This window comes from Phoca vitulina, unplaced genomic scaffold (assembly GCF_004348235.1).
Source record: "Phoca vitulina isolate PV1807 unplaced genomic scaffold, GSC_HSeal_1.0 scaffold62, whole genome shotgun sequence".
In the NCBI taxonomy this organism is placed as follows: Eukaryota; Metazoa; Chordata; class Mammalia; order Carnivora; family Phocidae; genus Phoca; species Phoca vitulina.
Genome location: NW_022589765.1, coordinates 2,627,572 through 2,646,102, shown reverse-complemented (window position 1 = coordinate 2,646,102; position 18,531 = coordinate 2,627,572). Strand labels below are relative to the sequence as shown.

The window sequence follows — 18,531 nt, the reverse complement described above, 5'->3', positions numbered from 1 at the left end:
CACTTTCAAAGAGATTAATAAATGGGAACATGTTCAGAGAAGAGTGAGGGGAATGGCAAAAGAACTCAAAACCATGCCAAGTGAGGGGCAGTTCAATGAATCGGGGATGTGACTTAGGAGGCCTGAGAGAGTTGTTCACATAGATTGAGGAGGCTGTCATGTGTAAGAGGCAGTTTTATATAGCAGTTTGGTGAAAAGAATGTGACTTGGGCAGCAGGTGGACCAGGCTTAAATTTCAACTCTGGACAAGCCAGTCATATTAAAGAGATGGAAATAAAGCTTCCTTAATGTTGTTAAAAACAAAATTTCAACTCTGTCACTTATTGGTTGTGTGAACTTGACCAAGTTACTCAACTTCTTTGAACCTTGTTTTTCACATTTATTAAAAATAGGGAAACAAAATACTTACCTTGAAGGACTGTCATGAGGATAAATAAGATAACATATATGAAAGTGCCCAGTATAGTCCTTGGTTCACTAATATATTTATTGCATATAAAACAGATTAGATTAATAACACAGGGCTTCAAGAGTTGTGGTAAGACTAGATGGTGAAAGTTAGAGGAATGCTAAAAAGTTAAAGTTAAAGGTCTCCCAGAAGAACTTTCTATCAGTCAGGGACATTCAAAGATGGAATGAGCTGCCTGGAAGAGGTAGCGAGTTTTCTGTCACAAGAGGCATTTGAAGAGAGGTTGGTTACTACATGGTGAGAATATTCTGGAGCAAAGTCTAGCATCAAATGATTGGGAAGAAGAGTAGGATTCCTAGTAGACTAGCTGAACAGATTAAATGCATGGGGCCAAAGTTTGCTCCTCCAAAGAAACAGTTACTGTCCTTCCTTCATAACCATGGATGATGCCTCCCTCCACCTGTTAGGTCCATTTGACAACTGGGTGCTTTTGGGAACCACTGGGGAGTATACAGATGATCCAACAAGCATTTATAAAGAACTGGTTCTATATTGGATACTATAGACAAACACCTGAAAGTGTGTGTCTTATGGACAGTGGGTCAACTGCATTGTCTATGCACACAAAAGGTCCATGTTCTTGTATATCTGCTATTGGGCTGATTTCGGGAGAGCATTAGGCTGGCTCCAAGGAGTAAGCCAGCTCTCAAATTTGCTGTCAACACCAAGAGACTTGGTCTAACTCCTAGTTCCATTCTAGTCAGGCATGAGATGGAAGTGAGTTACCAGAGCAGGATGATTCAAAAGCAGCAATGGAAATAAAGAGCCCAATCTCTTCATAATCAACCCATCTCCTGAAATGAAAGGCCTAGTCGTTTATAGCAGTGCTTACAAAGGGCAGTTATGCTTCAGAGTGTATACAGAGAATTCAGTTTCACATTTCAGTAAATCAAAAAAAAGGTATTGATTTTGAACAAATGGCTGATTTTATTATCAAAGCAAATTTCATTTCTTGAGATGATTAGGTTTTATTAAACTATTTCCTAAGTGCCACTAAACACACATTCTGTGAATAAACAGCATATTCTTCAACCAAACAGCATTTGTCACCCACTAACTACAATGATATTTGGTCATCTCCAATTGTCACTGAAAATGTAGAAGTTGGAAAAAGGCACACTAGGGGTCAAAAAGCTTGTGCTTGAATCTTGGCTGTATCCCTTCATAACTCTGTGGTCACCACATGATACATAATCCTTCTGACTATCAGCTTTCTCCTCTATAGCTAGAGATAATTATACCTACCTCTCAAGGGTGGTTGGGTTGTGGAGATAAAACGGAACAGTGTGAATAAGATGCTTAGCATAGTTCCTGGCACATAGTAAGCTCTCAATAAATGGTAGCAGTTATTGTTAGAATTACTATAGGGAGGACATCATGATCTACTGAAGCTTAAGGCAGACTATCAAGGATTCATTCTTCCCAGGGTTCAGGTTTGCCTCAGAAAAGTGCATAAGACAAAAGCAAGGAAGAGAAAGAAGAATGTCTTCCATATGACTTCTCAGCTTCCAAAGGTACTATGCTACCATGGATGGGCCTTCCCTTGCTGGGGACCTTTTGGTTTTGAAATGCCGGGAAAGTAACAAGGAACTTTAGGAATGGGGTTACATTTCTGTAGAGCAATCTTCAGGGTTGGAAGGACCTGGAGAAAATTGTTGGTTCCTCTTCCTGAGTCCAGAGAGGCTTGTATTTCAAGCGGTCATAGATTGTTGCTATCCAACATTTGTTTTTTTTTTTTTTTTAAAGATTTTATTTATTTGTCAGAGAGAGAGACCATGCACACAAACAGGGGAAGGGGCAGGCAGAGGCAGAGGGAGAAGCAGGCTCCCCGTTGAGCAGGGAGCCCGATGCGGGACTCGATCCCAGGACCCTGGGATCATGACCTGAGCCAAAGGCAGACGCTTAATGACTGAGCCACCCAGGTGTCCCTATCCAATATTTGTTTTAAAAGTTTAAAAAAGTGGAGACTCTATAAGGTCTTTTGATAATGTATGATGCTGCCACACAGTCTGAGAATCAGTAAGCTCCTCATAAGATCTGATTCAAATCTTCATGCTGCAAGGCCTCTGTTTTCTCTCATGTCTGTTTCTGTCAGCAGACTCTGTGTGCTCTCATTTAGACATTTGTCTCCACCCTCACCCATCAATATATTTTGATTTACTGAAATATGAAACTGAGCACTGTGTAAGCTTAGCTGGATCACTGTAAGAACTACTAGAAACAACGGGGGCTTTGCTCTTGGAAGGTGTTATGAAGCTCCCGACTCAGCTTCCTTCCTTCTAGCTGAAGACAGCCCATGTTCTTAAGTACAGTCCTGGAAAACATAGGGCCCCAATCTGCCACAGCTGTCTAAACAGACGGGCGAAACCCTGGCCATCGAGGCTGAGCATCTGGGCAGCTGTGTCACACACTGGCTTTCTCCTGGTAGACACTCTCTGCGCTCACCCAGCTGAATTCACTTGGCGTTTGCCACCTTTTGTCCACCTGTGCCACATCTGGGTGCTGATTTGCACACACCTGGGGGCTGATCTGCTTTAATGCCAGAGCCTCCCCTTCTCAGCCAAGCATCTCAAAAAAGGGATCTATTTTCACTTTCCCCATTTCCTCACCTCCCACTCTACCACTGCAATCCTACTCCAATTAATTAGCACTCTACCACAGGCACTCCTATCAAAGTCACGAATGCTGTCAAACCAAATGGCTTCTTTAAAAAAAAAAAAAACAGCTTCTTTTATGTGACCTCTAAAGCAGCAGTTGATATTAACCATTCCCTTCCTTTTGAAAAGTTTCTTTCCCTTGGCTTTTTGACTGCCCACATTCCTGGTTTTCCTCTTACCTGTCAGGTTTTTCCCTCTGGTCTCCTTTGTGGTCTCCCACTCCTCAGCCTTCTCTTGAGTATTGATATCCTTGGAGTCTGGTCTTAAGCCTTCTCTCTCTCTCTCTCTTTTTTCCTGATGCTATGTACCTTCCCTGGAAGATCTCATCCACCGCCCTATTTGCCGTTACCATGTGTGGACTGATAATCCCAAATCTAACCTCCATTTCAGGCCTTGAGCTTTAGACAATATGTCTTGAGCTGAGCCCATCACTCAACCCTCGTCCCCAAACCTGCCTCTCCTCTTCCTGTATTCCTCATCTCAGAGAATGGTACCATCATACCTGGACTTCCTTAATTCTGAAATTAAGTCCAGTCAACAAGTTCTTTGATTTTAGCACCAATATTTCACTAATCTGTCTAGGTTTCTTGATCCATACCGCTGATACTTTAGGTCTGGCCATTATCATTGCTTGCCTCTGTAGCCTGCATAAAGCTGAGCAGCTTCGTGGTCAGTGTCATCAGAGTTGTATCCCAAAGAAACATCATCTGGACATCCAAAAAACATTGGAAAGCGATTTAATTTTTACAGAAGTCTTTTGACAAGGTGCTGGATCATTTATATATATGTTTTGTCCCCATCACACCTATATTACTTCAACGGCCTCTGAAGCGGTCTCCCTGCCTGTAACACCATTTCCCTCCACTCAATTCTCTATGCAATAGCTAGAATGATCTTTTTCAAAAGTACTTCTCTGCTTAATATTATTATTGGCTCCCCATTGTCCACTGGATAAAACTTCACCTTGTCATCCCCACTTAGCTCTAGCTTCATCTCTCACTACTTTTCCATATTCTTTGCACTAATCTTCTGGTATTGGCAGACATGTTAACTGTGCCTGCTGAGCACTTACTATGCATACCTGAAGAACATACAGTCTACCTTGGTAGACTAGTTGGATACAGTTTGGCAAGAGAACAGATTACATTCTTAAATGCGGTGATACTAAATTTTTGTAAGAGAATGAAACAACAGCGAGGATTAGAACCATCAGGGAAGCATCCCCCGGAGGAGGTGAGGTGTGAGGAGGATGGAGAATGGGATTTGGAGCAGCAGAGATAATTCCAGACTAAGGGAATGGGAGCATGAGAAGCAAGCCCTTAATAAAGGTGGAGGGTCATAATCTGGTCACTGAGGTAGAGATCATTACAGACTCATTGTTTTGTGCCAGCCTAAGAGGAAAAATTCTAATGACTCTTTAGGGTGCTTTAAACACAGAACAGGAAATAATGGACAGCAGCAAAGAAAGCTGCCAAATAATTTGGACACGAAGCCTGCTTTCTCTCCCAGTCAGCCTTGCTAATTTCTAATACCCACCACCCACCCTGCCCCATTCAAGTCCCCACCCCCCCCCAAAACTACTGTTTCTCTTTTTAAGAGATTTAATTTATTTATTTGAGAGAGAGACAGCAGGAGCAAGGGGAGGGGCAGAGGGAGAAGGACAAGCAGCCTCCCCAGTCAGCATGGAGCCGGGTGCAGGGCTCCATCCCAGGACCCTGAGACTATGACCTGAGCCGTAGTCAGACACTTAACTGACTGAGCCACCCAGGTGCCCCAAAACTACTGTTTTTCTAAAGCTGATGTTGTGTAAAATAAAGAGAAGGGAGGGCATCGGGGAAACTGAAATGCCATAGGGAAAATGTGATTCTGTCTCTTGGTTACCAGGGCTCCTTTTCAATGGGCTACACTCTACATCCCAGCCTGAAAGGGCTGAGGTAGCTTTTATTGTGGCAATTATGGCTAGCAAATACCATGTGAGAAAGAACCCTTCTCCTGGTGATGAGGATCATATGTTTGCTCTATTTAGACAAAGAATTCTCTTTTGAGCATAACTTTTCCACACAGAAACAGAGAAGTTGTTTAGACTTGACTGATTGCAATACTAAGTGTCCTATTTTAAGTTAAAAATATCCCACAAGTGAATCATATACGTGCATCTTCTTTTTCGTCCCCCTCCTCCATAGAAACACATTCACACCCTTCCTTACTGCCATAAATAATGCTCCTTTTCCTTGCCTTCTGTAGGATTTTGCATCATGGAAAGTTAGGCTGCTCTACGACTTGATAGCCTGATTCACTCAAATCTCTCTGAAGAATGGCTCATTCATTGGGCCAGTTTTCCAGGCCTTCCAATTCCCCTTTTATTTTTGTAGTTGACTATATCTGACTACTTTCTGCCTCTCTGGAGTGTGGTAGGGGCACATAGAGAAGAAGAAACTCCCCAAATAGGCACATTTCTAGTGTTTTATAGCCATGCGTATGTTGGACAGGGATGGGAGGGGAGAATAGAGCTAATGACTATAGCAAGGTTTCTGAATGATGTGTTCACTTAAGTTCCCCTGTGATCCTAGGTTCCAGGTGGTACAGAGAATGAAGCAACAGGAATGTCCTGACTGTGGAGGATATCGCTGGTGGCCCACCCATGCAGCAACCCTCCATTCCTTGCCAAGAGAAGCCCGATTTTGGTTCAAGAATTAGGTAGCAATATACTTTGGGAAGGTGACCCTGTTCCAGAGGGTCTGAATCCATTTTGGTGATCGCCATTTCCCCTTTTAAGGGGACTTTAAGGGGACTCCACCAGTGACTGGTGGAGGCAAGAGCACTTGATTCGATTCCTGTCCGTGTGACACAAGAAGGAAATCTGCGGGCATTTTTCTCACCTCTGATCACCTCACCATGTGACATCAGGAGACTTTATTGTTGAAACTACTTTTTAGGTACATGTTTCATTATTTGCAGTCAAAACCACCCTGTCTGATACACTCACTAACCACTCCTAAAATTCTCAACTTCTACTCTAATTCATTTGAAAAGATGATCTAATAATCTACTTCACCAGAGTCACAGATTCATGGACGATAAGATAGGCCCCTTTGAGGCCTGTCTATAGTCTATTTCTCTCATTCTAAATACCAATCTCTTCGTGTCCGCAGACTAGGGAAGGCACCCACAGGGTGCTGGAATTGTGCTGTATGCTCTCTAATCTCTCTACCTGTCGAATCCCGATTTTGTACAACTGTGGTAAAATCAGAATTTTCGACTCAGGTGAAAGTTACGCTGAACTTTCCCTTTTGTTCTGACAAAGAGCTTCCCTAAACAAATGTAAACTAGATCTCAGAGGGAGCATCTCCTCTACCGAAGACTTTCAAATGCCCTAAAGATAGCTGTTTACATACACATGAATAACAAGTCATGCTTACATATACATTACAAAAGATTTCCAAGGACTTTGGTCGTCAGTGCTCTTCCGAATGTGAGTCACTGTATTATTTAAAAATAATAAAATTATGTATCTTGGAAAATATTCCACAAAAGACTGGCCTTACCCTCCAATTGATTTAACTTTGAGAGCCTTCATTCTTATTCTTATGCCAACAGTCCACCTAGCATTACTCCCAAGGGAGTTTTTCTGAGGAGGAAAAAAGGAACTTACAGAAAGAGAAACTTCTGCTCCCTGGTGTTATAAAAGATACACCAGGCTTCCTTTCTACCTAATTTCTGCATGAGAAAATTGTTATCCATTTCCATGATGCCAAATGGTGATAGCGCTTGAAAACCAGCGGTGCCTACCTGAGTGATGTCCATTCCCGAGTCACAGCTCAGTGGCTGCGTGGAAGTCAGACCGTTTGAGCCGATTACAGTTGTGATCACCGCTTTCTCATCAATTCTCCGAATCATGGTCCCATCCACGAAGTAAATGAATCCATGCCTATCAACTGTGATGCCTGTTGGGAAAGAGCAAATGAGCATTATTAGTCTAGTGGGCCACATGTGCACCAAGATCCGTAGTTTGAAAGAAGCCATAGAAATGGAAAAGCATTTTAAAGACATATGGATTCAATTTTGCTCAGCACAGACAGGACAGTAATGGGAGAGGTCTGTTCGGACACACATTCACTTCTTTGTGTATTGAGAAGAAATGATAAAATGTAACGTGAGGAAATAAAGCCAGGTCTAACCATTTTGGCTTGTCTAGCTTTACATTGCCACCCCCCCAATACTTGCTTAGCCCCACAAACAGAAAAAAAATCCTCTTTAAGATAAATGGGAAAAGGCAGAAGAGGCAGGGTATGTGACATTCCTTTTGGGCTGTAGATGCGCAGGCCGCCACTTATTTTCATAGTTGCATTAGAAATAACTGACCTGGAAAGTATTAAAGTTATTGTCATCAATTCACACTCAGCTCACAGAGACTTTGTAATAATTCTGATAAACTGGACTGAGTTTTTTCCTCTGTATTACCTATTCAGAGGAGTTTGGAGAGCAAAATTATGGTGTCACAAAGGGAATGTTTAAACTTCTAGAAAAAAATGAAAGCCAATAAAATTCTCACAGTAGCTTTTACACATTGTGTTAATTACAGCCTGGTGTTTTGGAAAATATATAATAGCAGTTAGAAGGCTTGGGTTCTAATACTGAACACATCATTTACTACAACTGTGTGATTTTGAGTCATTCGTCTAAATTGTAGCCTCCTCTTTGGTAAAATATGGAAAAGATTATCTGCTTGTGATATTGTGATTTATAATAAGAAATATATTTGGCCTTCATCCCTGATTTTAGCACAGAGCTGCTAAAACTCTGGAGATTTCCGAAGGGGCAAGAGAGATAAAGGTGTCTTTTGTTATGCTAATGAGGCGGTTTTTGGACTGCATCTAAAGATGGGTTGGTTGCCAGGAGAACCATCCATGAATAGAGGGTTGGAACTTTGAGTGCCACCCCCAGACGTCTGTGAAGGGGAGAGGGGTTGGAGACGGAGTTCAATCACCAATGGCTAATGGTTTAATCAATCATGCCTATGTAATAAAGCCTCTACTAAAAACCCAAAAGGACAGGCTTTGGAGAGCTTCCAGGTTGGCGAACACATGGAGATTTGGGGAGAGCAGTGCGCCTGGAGAAGGCAAGAAAACTCCATACCCTCTCTCACATACCTTACCCTATGCGGATCTTTCATCTGGCTGTTTCTGACTTATAGCCTTTTATGATAAACGGATCTTTCATCTGGCTGTTTCTGACTTACAGCCTTTTATGATAAACCAGTGATCTAGTAAGTGAAAGGTTTCTCTGAATTCTGTGAGCTGCTCTAGTTCATTAATTGAACCCAAGGAGGGGGTTGTTGGAACCTCTTTCTGGTTGGCTAGAAGCACAGGTGTGTGGGGGGCAGTTTTGTGGGACTGAGCCCTTAACCTATGGGATCTGACCCTTTCTCTGGGTCGATTGTGTCAGAATTGAGTGAAACTGTAGGACACACAGCTGGTATGGGAGAACTGCTTGCTGGTGGCGTGGGGGGAACCCCCACCCACGCTGGAAATTGGGTCTCAGAACATTGTTTACCGTAGCCTTACCTAAGCTAAGGTGACCAACCGTCTTAGTTTGGGATTGAGGCTGGGTTCAGTTTTAAAACTGGGACAGTTCTGGACAAACTGGGATGGTTGGTTAGTCTTTGCCTAGGTTGTTATAAATATCATATGAAATAATACATTTAAAAGTGTCAGACACATATAAAGAACATATGGCTCAACTCCTGCTTCCCTTGGTGCTTTTGATAGTGCTCTTGAAAATAACCACATGGCATTACTTGAAAACTAGTCTACAATTTAGTCTTTTCCTACCTCTCCTTTATCCAGTGGAGCTTGTGAAACACAGAATATATATTAAAGTTAGGAACATCTGTGATGACAAGCATGTCCTTTTGGCGTGTGCGCACACACATTCACACACACAGTCATTTTCCTGGTAAAGAGTGTTTATAAACCCAACTTAATAGACTACTTTCAGATGAACTAATTCATTGGCAGGAAGTTAATATTAAGACTTGGCTTTATGGTGTACTTTGATTAATCCTGATGTTCCTCATCAAGTATTAATCCTTAATATCTATAAAAGTTACAGATTCATTTTAACTTTCCCTGAATACCTCTAAATTCATCTATGTTTTGGAGGGCTCTCCAAGGAAACCAGCATGTCCAAACAAGGGGAAGTTCATGTTGATAAGTCCCTTTTTCATTTGCAGATACAGAAGGACCTTTAAGGAGGTTTTGAAAAAGACTTTTAAGATTGAGCAAGTCATGAGAGACTATGGACTCTGAGAAACAAACAGGGTTTTAGAGGGGAGGGGGGGGGGGGGATTGGTTAGCCCGGTGATGGGTATTAAGGAGGGCACGTACTGCATGGAGCACTGGGTGTTATATGAAAACAATGGATCGTAGATCACCACATCAAAAACCAATGATGTATTGTATGGTGACTAACATAACATAATAAAATCAACAAAAAAAAAGATTGAGCAAGTCAAAGGATGGTGGCACACGAGCATTTCTTACATCTCTAGGACATTTGGGCTGAGGATGAACCAAGGGGTACCTCTGCTTTACGTTTTTCTTGTTTTGGCAAAATCAATTTCTCAAATGCCTACTATTTGGTCTGCTTTGTGGCAGGCCTATGATTACCTTCTATGACCTCTGTATTAAATATCAGTGAGTGTGAAATTTAAAATTTGCTTGTCACAAGAGGATGGACTCCTCTTGAGGAGTTGATCTTGATCTCTTGGCATTCCGCACGGCCAAATACTCTGATCTTTGCTGTTACCTAATTTGAAATTTGAGCCACTATCAAGAAAGGCTTGATAGATCAAGACTCAGGTCTGGAGAGAGAAAGGCTGAGAGTAGCTTAGCTTGAAGTGTTTGAAATCATGAAGTATTTACCAAATACATACTGAATGTCACTGTGCCAAGTCCTGTGAAGGCCAAAGGACAAAGAATCCAGATGCACAGAAACTAAGAGGAATACCCTGCAAGCGTTGCTCTAAGGAGGAGGCAGTAAATTTAGAGCTTCCAATCCCTTGAAAATTGGAACAGATTCACAAAAGGTGTAGAGAAATAAATGTATTCCTTGAAAATTGGAACAGGTTCACAAAAGGTACAGAGAAATAAATGTATTCCTCCCAAAACGAGTGTATTTGGGGGGGGGGTCCTTCCATCTTTGTGTGGACACCAGGGAGGACAATTCTGTTCCTTTGACAACTGCATTCCTCATCCCCATCAGAGGGTGAAGTCTGTGCCGATCCAGGGAGGATAATCCTGGACTTTACATGGTTTTACCACTTTTAATTTTTGTTTACTTCTGAACAGTGTGAACTGTTTTCTCTGTTCACGTCCACTGATTTCCACAGATGAGGCTTATTAAATCCTCACTGTTGGCCTTCAGGGCTTATTTGGCTGACGGGTTGTAGGATATTCTCCTTTCATATATTTGTGTAGCAATTTCTTTGATCGCGGTCCAAATTGCAAAAGACTCTGTTTTTCCTGAGACTCTTTAATTAAATTTGATGGGGTTATACTTATGTTTGGAGTTGAAAAAGAAATACTAGAAAGGTCTTTGAGGGGCTGTGTGATAGATGTTTTATTAGTGCATCTAGGTATGTTTTATATGTACATATTTTCTTTTCTTTTCATTTTCCTTCCGCAGCCAACCAACCAACCAACCAACCAACCAACATACACACACACACAGATTCCCAAAACAACTAGTTTTACGAACTCTTCACTGGTGAGGTTTGAGGGGTATTTAGTTTTCAGTGAGGTTAAAAACCAAATTGAAAATCCCAGGCAGGAAAAGGAGAATTCTTTTTGCCATTGCTTGGGAGGGGGTGGTCTCCCCTCCCATAGTGAGTATTGTCGTAGCCCAGGGATGTCGATGATGCAGTCAGCATGATCTATTACCGTTTGTTAGGCTGAGTGGGAGAAGGTGGCACATGCCCCGTGTATTTTAAGCTTTGTCTTTCAGGGATGGGGATGTGAGTGATTTCAGAGCACATAAAGCCATCTGGGGCTAGCGAGATCTGCAGATGCAACTGACTTTCGTGTTTTGATATTATTGTACCCAGATTTCCAAAATTTGGTACCTAATGCTGTGGGCATAATTTGTTCCAATGGCCACATCCGTTGATGTGCTTCCTGACAGCATTTTCATTACCACTTAAAACACAATGGCTAAGAAAGGAGTTAAATTGCATTGAGAAGACCACTTCCAGGGTTTAAAATTTTAACCAGTATTCATTTTTAGAGCAAGCAAGAATATATAGATCTCTGATGTTGCCACAAGGTTAGGCAGTGGGTGGTGGGGGGAGGTAGGAAGAACAACACAGACAGCTTGAGCCCCCACACCACCCCACCTCCAGTAAGGAAAACACTGGGCTCAGACGCCCAGACAGCATGTTTAGCTTGGAGCACATTTTTACATTTGTGAGAAAATAAATAAATCCTTGTAAATTAGTGCATATAATGAAAGCACTGACAGACCATAACCTGGAAATGTGAATGGTGCTGTCTCCATTCATCAGCATTAAGCCCCAACAAGCTCTTTCAATGGAAAGACCTGCTCATAAATAAAGTGCATCTTGTAAAAAAAATTATTCACCACGTCTTATGCAAAGTAGGGGACATTATATAATATCTGAACTGCAGGCTCTTTTCTCTGTGAAGCGTAGCTCTGTATGAAACAGCGGCAAATTACAGGTGAAATTATTTGACTTCTTCCCTTGTCTTATTATCCTCCAATGAATAAATACTATAATTCTGCAGAAGACAATTGCCTAAAGCTGGGGCAGCCTGCACAGTTACTAATAAATGTATCACCTGTTGGGGAAGAGGACACTGCTGATCGATACTGGAGCAGGCAGGGATTTCCTGATGTGAGGTCGCTGCGAGTCCAGATGTGGAGGTTAATAGCCCGGAAATAGTGGCTCAAATCTCAAATTAGGTAACAGCACAGATCAGAGTATTTGGCCGTGTGGAATGCCAATTTCAAATGTTGGCAGAAGGCATCTTTGTATTTAATTTATAAAAATTACAGCTGTTGGGGCCACCTACATTTTTATTATTTCTATATTAAAAATGAACCTTCTTTCAGAATATAGGCTTTGGAAAGTAGTCATAAAATTCTCTGCATTTAGAGCCCTAGCAACCAGAAAACTGAAATACTGTTTTTTTTCCCCTGCCACAATGTGCTCTTTAATTTTATGATACAGAGATAAATGGTTAAAATAAGCTTTCAGAAAATGTCCTAAGCACAATATGGCGTCAGCTCAATCTCCAATACTGAGAGTCCTGAATCGTATAACTGACATTAGCTGTTGATCATAGAGTGCCCTTTAAATCAGAGAGAGATTAAAATATTTTGCTTTGTTTATGTGCAATGCATTTCTCTGAAAATTGGTATCATATGTTGGTCTATATGGAAATTCTCCAAGGGGCAGAAAAGTCCCTTCTCCAGCTGATCTGATTACTGTCCACTTAATTACCCACTGGGATCAGAAAGGGTCAAGTTACTTTTGCACAGTAAGCCTGTTAAGTTCTCTTGCTAGGCAGCCCCTAAATGGAGCTTGTAGGACTTGGAGGAATTACAAATATCTGTGTGTCACTAGGGTTGGAAGGAGGCAGAGCTTAATGACCAGCTGAAATGATTTCATTGTGTCCTTAACAATGAGAACAGGATTTCTTCAGTAAGAGACTCTAAAAAACTCACTGTAATATTACGTGACTAGTGAATGGTGTGACGTATTCAATCAGATATTGTTTAATAAAAAAGTTACAGTATATCCTAAACAGTAAAGGTCAATTTCCAAAGAATTTAAATACAAATTAAAAATGATAAACATTCAAACGAATGTTTGAAAGTCTGACTGGAAAGTCCTTTCACGGCTCAGAAGGTACTTTTTAAAGGGCGTCAGAGATATCATAAAGTGCAATAGATATTTGGACTAGTTAACCAAGAAATCTGAGTGAAAGAAAGACAAGGCAGTTTTTAGCTTTTGTCTTCTCTTCAGCTCCTCCTGATCCTCTCAAAGCTTTAACCTTCAGGGCAAGGTAGAGTGAATGAAGGGCTCACCTACCTCCACCAACCACTATTTTTCTTTTCTTTTTTATTATTATTATGTTATGTTAATCACCATACATTATATCATTAGGTTTTGATGTAGTGTTCCATGATTCATTGCAACCACTATTTTTCTAAAAGCTTACTGGGGAAGCTCTTTCTCCTGATTTATTATTAGATTTATTTTGTATCTGTTATATGTCAGGTACAGTGCTGGGCACTCGGAGTACAGCAGAGTAGTATAAAACAGAGCTCAGAAACCGGTGGGGGAGAGGAACCAATGCCCAGGCAATTACTGTGCCTCAAGATAAGCACTAGTTTAGATCAAGTCCAGGATGCTGTGGGAGCAACCTTGGGGAGTGGGCTGGGCAGATGAAGGTCACAAGTGATTTCTCAGAGTAAGTGACACGTAAGCAAAATCTGAATGGCTATGTCGAATTCCTGATGAGCCTAGTGTGAAATCCAGGTAAGTGCCACTGAAAACCAATGAAGGCTGACTAATATCACTTAATAATAACCATTTTCATTTGCTGGGACTACTAGGATATTCTAGGCCTAGTGCTGGATTCTCTACATCCATTTTCTCATTTAATCCTCATAGCAGCTTTGTGGAGTAGGTATTATTGTCATTTTCCAGACAGTGAAATACAAGTTCAGAGGTTGAGCGACTAACTCCAGGTTACCTACCTAGAAAATTCTAGATTTAGCTCGTTTGTCTGAGTTCAATGCCCGTTCTCTTAAGCCCTCTTCCGTGTAGCCTAAATGGGGTTATCTATCACTTTACCACAGGAGTGGTACATAGACTGGTTTCAGAGGGTTCAGAAACTCCATGAAATTATCTGCAAAGTATTTTGTGTATGGGGAGATGGTCCATTGCTTTTGTTAAATTGTCAGCATGACTAATGACCCCTCTCAAAAGATTGTTAAGAGTTCTTATATTCCTGTAGATCTCTTGTTGGACTTCTTCAGAATTATCCTTCAAAGATATTCCGTGGCTTCACCCCCACAAAGCTGGTCAGTTTTGAGAAAGTGCTCAGAATTTCCATGTGATGGCGATTTTGAGAACTCGACTATTACCGTATGACCTACCACATAAAAAGGAGTCCCCAGCAACAAGGGTTACAGACTCCTATGTCGTCAGGGGTCAGGCAGGTGACACAAATTTGTAAGTTGGTGCCAGCTGTTGGATTATATAGGTTCTAGGGAAAACTGAGGTTAACAAAAGAGAGCATGTGCCACCTAAATGCATTCAATCTTTTTTTTTTCCTTAAATAAATAGAGTATGGGCCAAACAAATTATATTTTTGAACTGGATTTATTCCTCAAGTTGCTGATTTATGATGTTTGCTAGAGGATAATCAGGAGGAATATATTGTCAGTGAAGAGGCTGCTGTGGGCAGAGAAGATCCATGAACTTGGAGTGAATCTAATAACCAGTGTAGCACCTGCTATTAAAAGTTGTATCTCGCTACAGAGATGTCCCATATATCCCCTGCCCCCAGAGATGCATAGCCTCCCCCGCTATCAACATCCCCCACCAGAGTGGTACATTTGTTACAATTGATGAACCTACATCGGCACATCATTATCACCCCAAAGTCCCAGTTTACGTTAGCTTTCGCTCTTGGTGTTGGACATTGTATGGGCCTGGACAAATGTATACTGGCATGCATCTACCATTAGAGCAAAATACAGTGTAGTTTCAGTGTATGAAGATTCTGCTCAATTTTTCTGTGAACCTAAAATTGCTCTAAAAACTAAAGTCTATTAAAAATTATGTCTTGGTATTAGACTAAAACCAAAAATAATCAAATGTAGTTGTGATTCTTATCACTGGAAAATGAAATAATTTGGATGGCTGACGATACAATACTTGCTAAGAATGCAGCCTCTTTTGTCCCCACCAAGATCAAAGCTCAAAATTTGTGTCAAATTCATCAAATTCAGTCCAATCAAACCAGAAAATGAGGTGCCCCAGCTGAACTCAACTCTGTTTTTGCTCTGCCACCTTTCTCTTCCCCAATCTTCCTTCAGAAAGCCCTCCCCCTTTAGTATGGCAGAGACAATGCTATGTATTCAGGTCACCCTATCTATTTTTATTTCTGAGAATAGAGCTGGGTTACGTTTTCCAACTTCCTCTGTAGTTAGGTGTGGGCAGAAGTGATGTATGCTACTTCTAGGCTTGGCCCCTAACAAAACCTCTGTTGAGCTCTTCCATGGATCACCCTCTTCCCACGCAGGCTAGCCAGATACAGAGGGATTGAGTAGCTAGTTACTAGCTAGAAGGAGCCTGGTTCCCTGCATTACCACTTGAGTTTTCTCCCACCTCCCCAGGGCAACCCATTTGGACTGTGATGTGAGCAAGAAACAAAGTACTGTTTTGTTAAGCCATTGAGAATGCATGTGGTTTTTTTTTTTCTTTTCTTTTTCCATATAATTAGCTTGGCCTGACTATTACATTTACCAACTCAAACCCTATTCACCTTTTAAGGCTTCTACAAGATGTTTCTTTTCCCGAAAGCCTTACCTGCAAACTCCAGTTCATTCTGGTCTCTCTGCTAACCTATAGAAGTCGGTTTTTGTTTTGGGTTTTTTTTTTTTTAAATGTGACTTCTCCAATCATGCTCTGTCCAGGCAATAACTCCTTGAGGGCAAAAACTGGATTTTATTATGCTTTACTTTTATATCTCAACAAATCCAGTAGACCTGGGCACAGATGTTCAATAAATCTTGCTGAATTATAGACTTAATTGTCACGCATTTACAGATTTCCCTCAATTTATGATAGGGTTACGTCCTGATAAACTCATTGTAAGTTGAAAATATCATTAAGTCTAAAATCATTTAATCACCTTCCCTACTGAACATCATAGCTTAACGTAGCCCACCTTAAACTTGCTCTGAACACTTATGTTAGCCTACAGTTGGGCAAAATCATCTAACACAAAGCTTATTTTAACATGAAGTATTGAATATCTCCTATAATTTATCAAATACTGTATGGAAAGTTAAAAATAGAATGGTTGTGTTTTGCTTGTGATCATGTGGCCGGGAGGTGCGGCTTGCTGCTGCCGCCCGGCATCCTGAGATATTGTACTGCATCTTGATAGCCTGGGAAAATATCAAAATTCAAAATTCAAAGTATGGTTTCTACTGAATGCGTATTGCTTCTGCACCACGGTGAAGTCAAAAAACCGTAACTTGGGGACTGTCTGTACATTGAAATGCACCTAACTTAAATCAAGTAAAGCCTGCCATGAGGTCAAGAGTGGCACGTGAATTTCTCTAACAGTGCGTTTAGAAAGGAGGTAATGATATTTCTCTCTCTCAAGACCTTTAAGAGGAGTACAGTCCCCTATCAATTAGTGATTATTAAAGTATGGGTGGGTGGGGGGAGCAGTTGCTTTTAGTAGCCAAAAGCAAATAGAATAAGAACCATGGATCCAAAGATCTGCAAATAAATTTGATCCATGTAGCTAGCTACAATGAATAGCTCAGACTCCCCCAAATCCACTTTGCTCTGTTAACAGCTCCGTGTTATTATCTTGTGATATCTTCCAATCTTACCATCTCAGGAGTACTAAGAAAACAGAAATACCTCAAGATTTTGCCTTAATGTCCTTCAGTTCTTTGCTTTCACATAAAGAAAAGCAGAGAGAATGCTGGCTCTAGGGTCACATCAGGGGATCTGGGTTTCAGGCTGACTTCTGTTACAGATCAGCTGTAGGACTTCGAGGAAGGCATTTAACTACTCAGTGTCTTGATTTCCTAACCCAGATCCTACCTATTATACCGGGTAAAATGGTGTGAAACTCACAAAAGCCAATGGAATGGAAGCACTTAGAAAAGGATGAAGTGATGCTCAGTGGTGTCCCAATTGCTCAGTCATAGCTATAATTCTGAAAGTGACTTTTCTAAGCCTAGAATCATGAACAAACATTTCCACATAGGCCCTGATTGAACATTTTAGGTTTCTCTATGTTGGACAGACATAGTATACAACTTAAGTCCATGAAGCATCATGTAACCCTTGTCAGTAGCAGAGTTGCCCTATGTTAGATTCACCATAGACAAGGTAGTGGTTGAAAACAATTTTGTTAGCTTAGGGGAAATACTGCACTATTGAGTGGCTGGTATAAAAACCTTCAAGCTTTCATGAGATGGCTAAAATTTTCATCCAGAGAACCAAATAAATGAGGCTCCATGCTATGCAATTGGCTCAGGGAGATCCTGGGCCAGGGGTGGTGGTGGTGTCTCAATATTTAAAAGTGATACAAGATACTGGTAATGGTATGAATTATTTTTCCTTGTTTTAAAGATGTAGGTGTGTGTGTGTGTGTGTGTGTGTGTGTGTGTGTGTGTAAGAGAGATTGGGGTAAATAGATGGTTCTAGTTCAAGTTGAAATGCACATCTCTTATTTTTGTGCTAGAGTTCTTGTTTAAAAGATGCCTGCAGGCTGAGATTTAAGGGGACTCAGTACATATGGGCTAAGATAAATGAGGTTTACCAAATGCAAGCTGAATATTTTATATTCCCTCCCCCCCTTAAAAAATTCTTCAAACATCAAGCAACCATATCTGGGACACTACTCAGATATATTTTGAAGAAATGCCTCTGTCATCCTAAGGAAACAAACTGCCTCACAAGAACATTATGTGAACAATTAGCCTGAGGAGGGAAAGTTCATTTATTGCCCATGGACCAGCAAAAACTAATTGCAGTTGTTACACTCTAGGGAAAATGAGTCTCTCTCAAGGTATGTGAACGACCAAGAGGTTCTAATAAAAAAGCAAACTAAGTAGAATATCTTGGCCTGAATACTCAATAAAAGCAGGATATGAGGAATTAAGCCTGACAGTGCTTACTATTCACAAAAGTGGGCTAACTCAAGAAGAATTAAAGTTTCTGTAGGGTAATTATTTGCATGTAGTGCCCATCCAAAAACAACACAGAAGGCCCATTTAAAATTCTTCCAACATCTGTACATCTTGACTAATGAAGCTGATGCTGGAAGAGAAGTTCACAAAGTCAGAAGTGGTAGACAGTCATTGGCAAAAGGTAAGGCAGGGTAACAAATACTGCATGAATATAATTTTTAAACCTCTTCAATGAGAGTTTAAGAGACATTTAGGACGGCTGATTTGGGCTCAATCAATATACAATTACAACACACACACACACACACACACACACACACAAATATGACAGCTGAGTAAAAGAAAAAAAACAGTCAAAGCAGTTGCCTGAGGAGACAAACAACTCTTTTTTTCTTTTCCACATCCTCATGTATAAGTTTGATGAACTGCAGG

At 41.0% G+C, this 18,531-nt stretch overlaps 1 protein-coding gene across 5 annotated transcripts in view; it reads right to left on the bottom strand.

Moving 5' to 3' along the window:
• Positions 1–18,531, bottom strand: part of TENM1 (teneurin transmembrane protein 1) — a 775,694-nt gene that overhangs the window by 65,264 nt on the left and 691,899 nt on the right. For all 5 annotated transcript variants that reach the window (XM_032391374.1, XM_032391377.1, XM_032391378.1 and 2 more), the window contains one exon: positions 6,916–7,070. In XM_032391374.1, the coding sequence (XP_032247265.1) occupies positions 6,916–7,070 (155 nt within the window). The remainder of the gene's footprint in view (positions 1–6,915; positions 7,071–18,531) is intronic.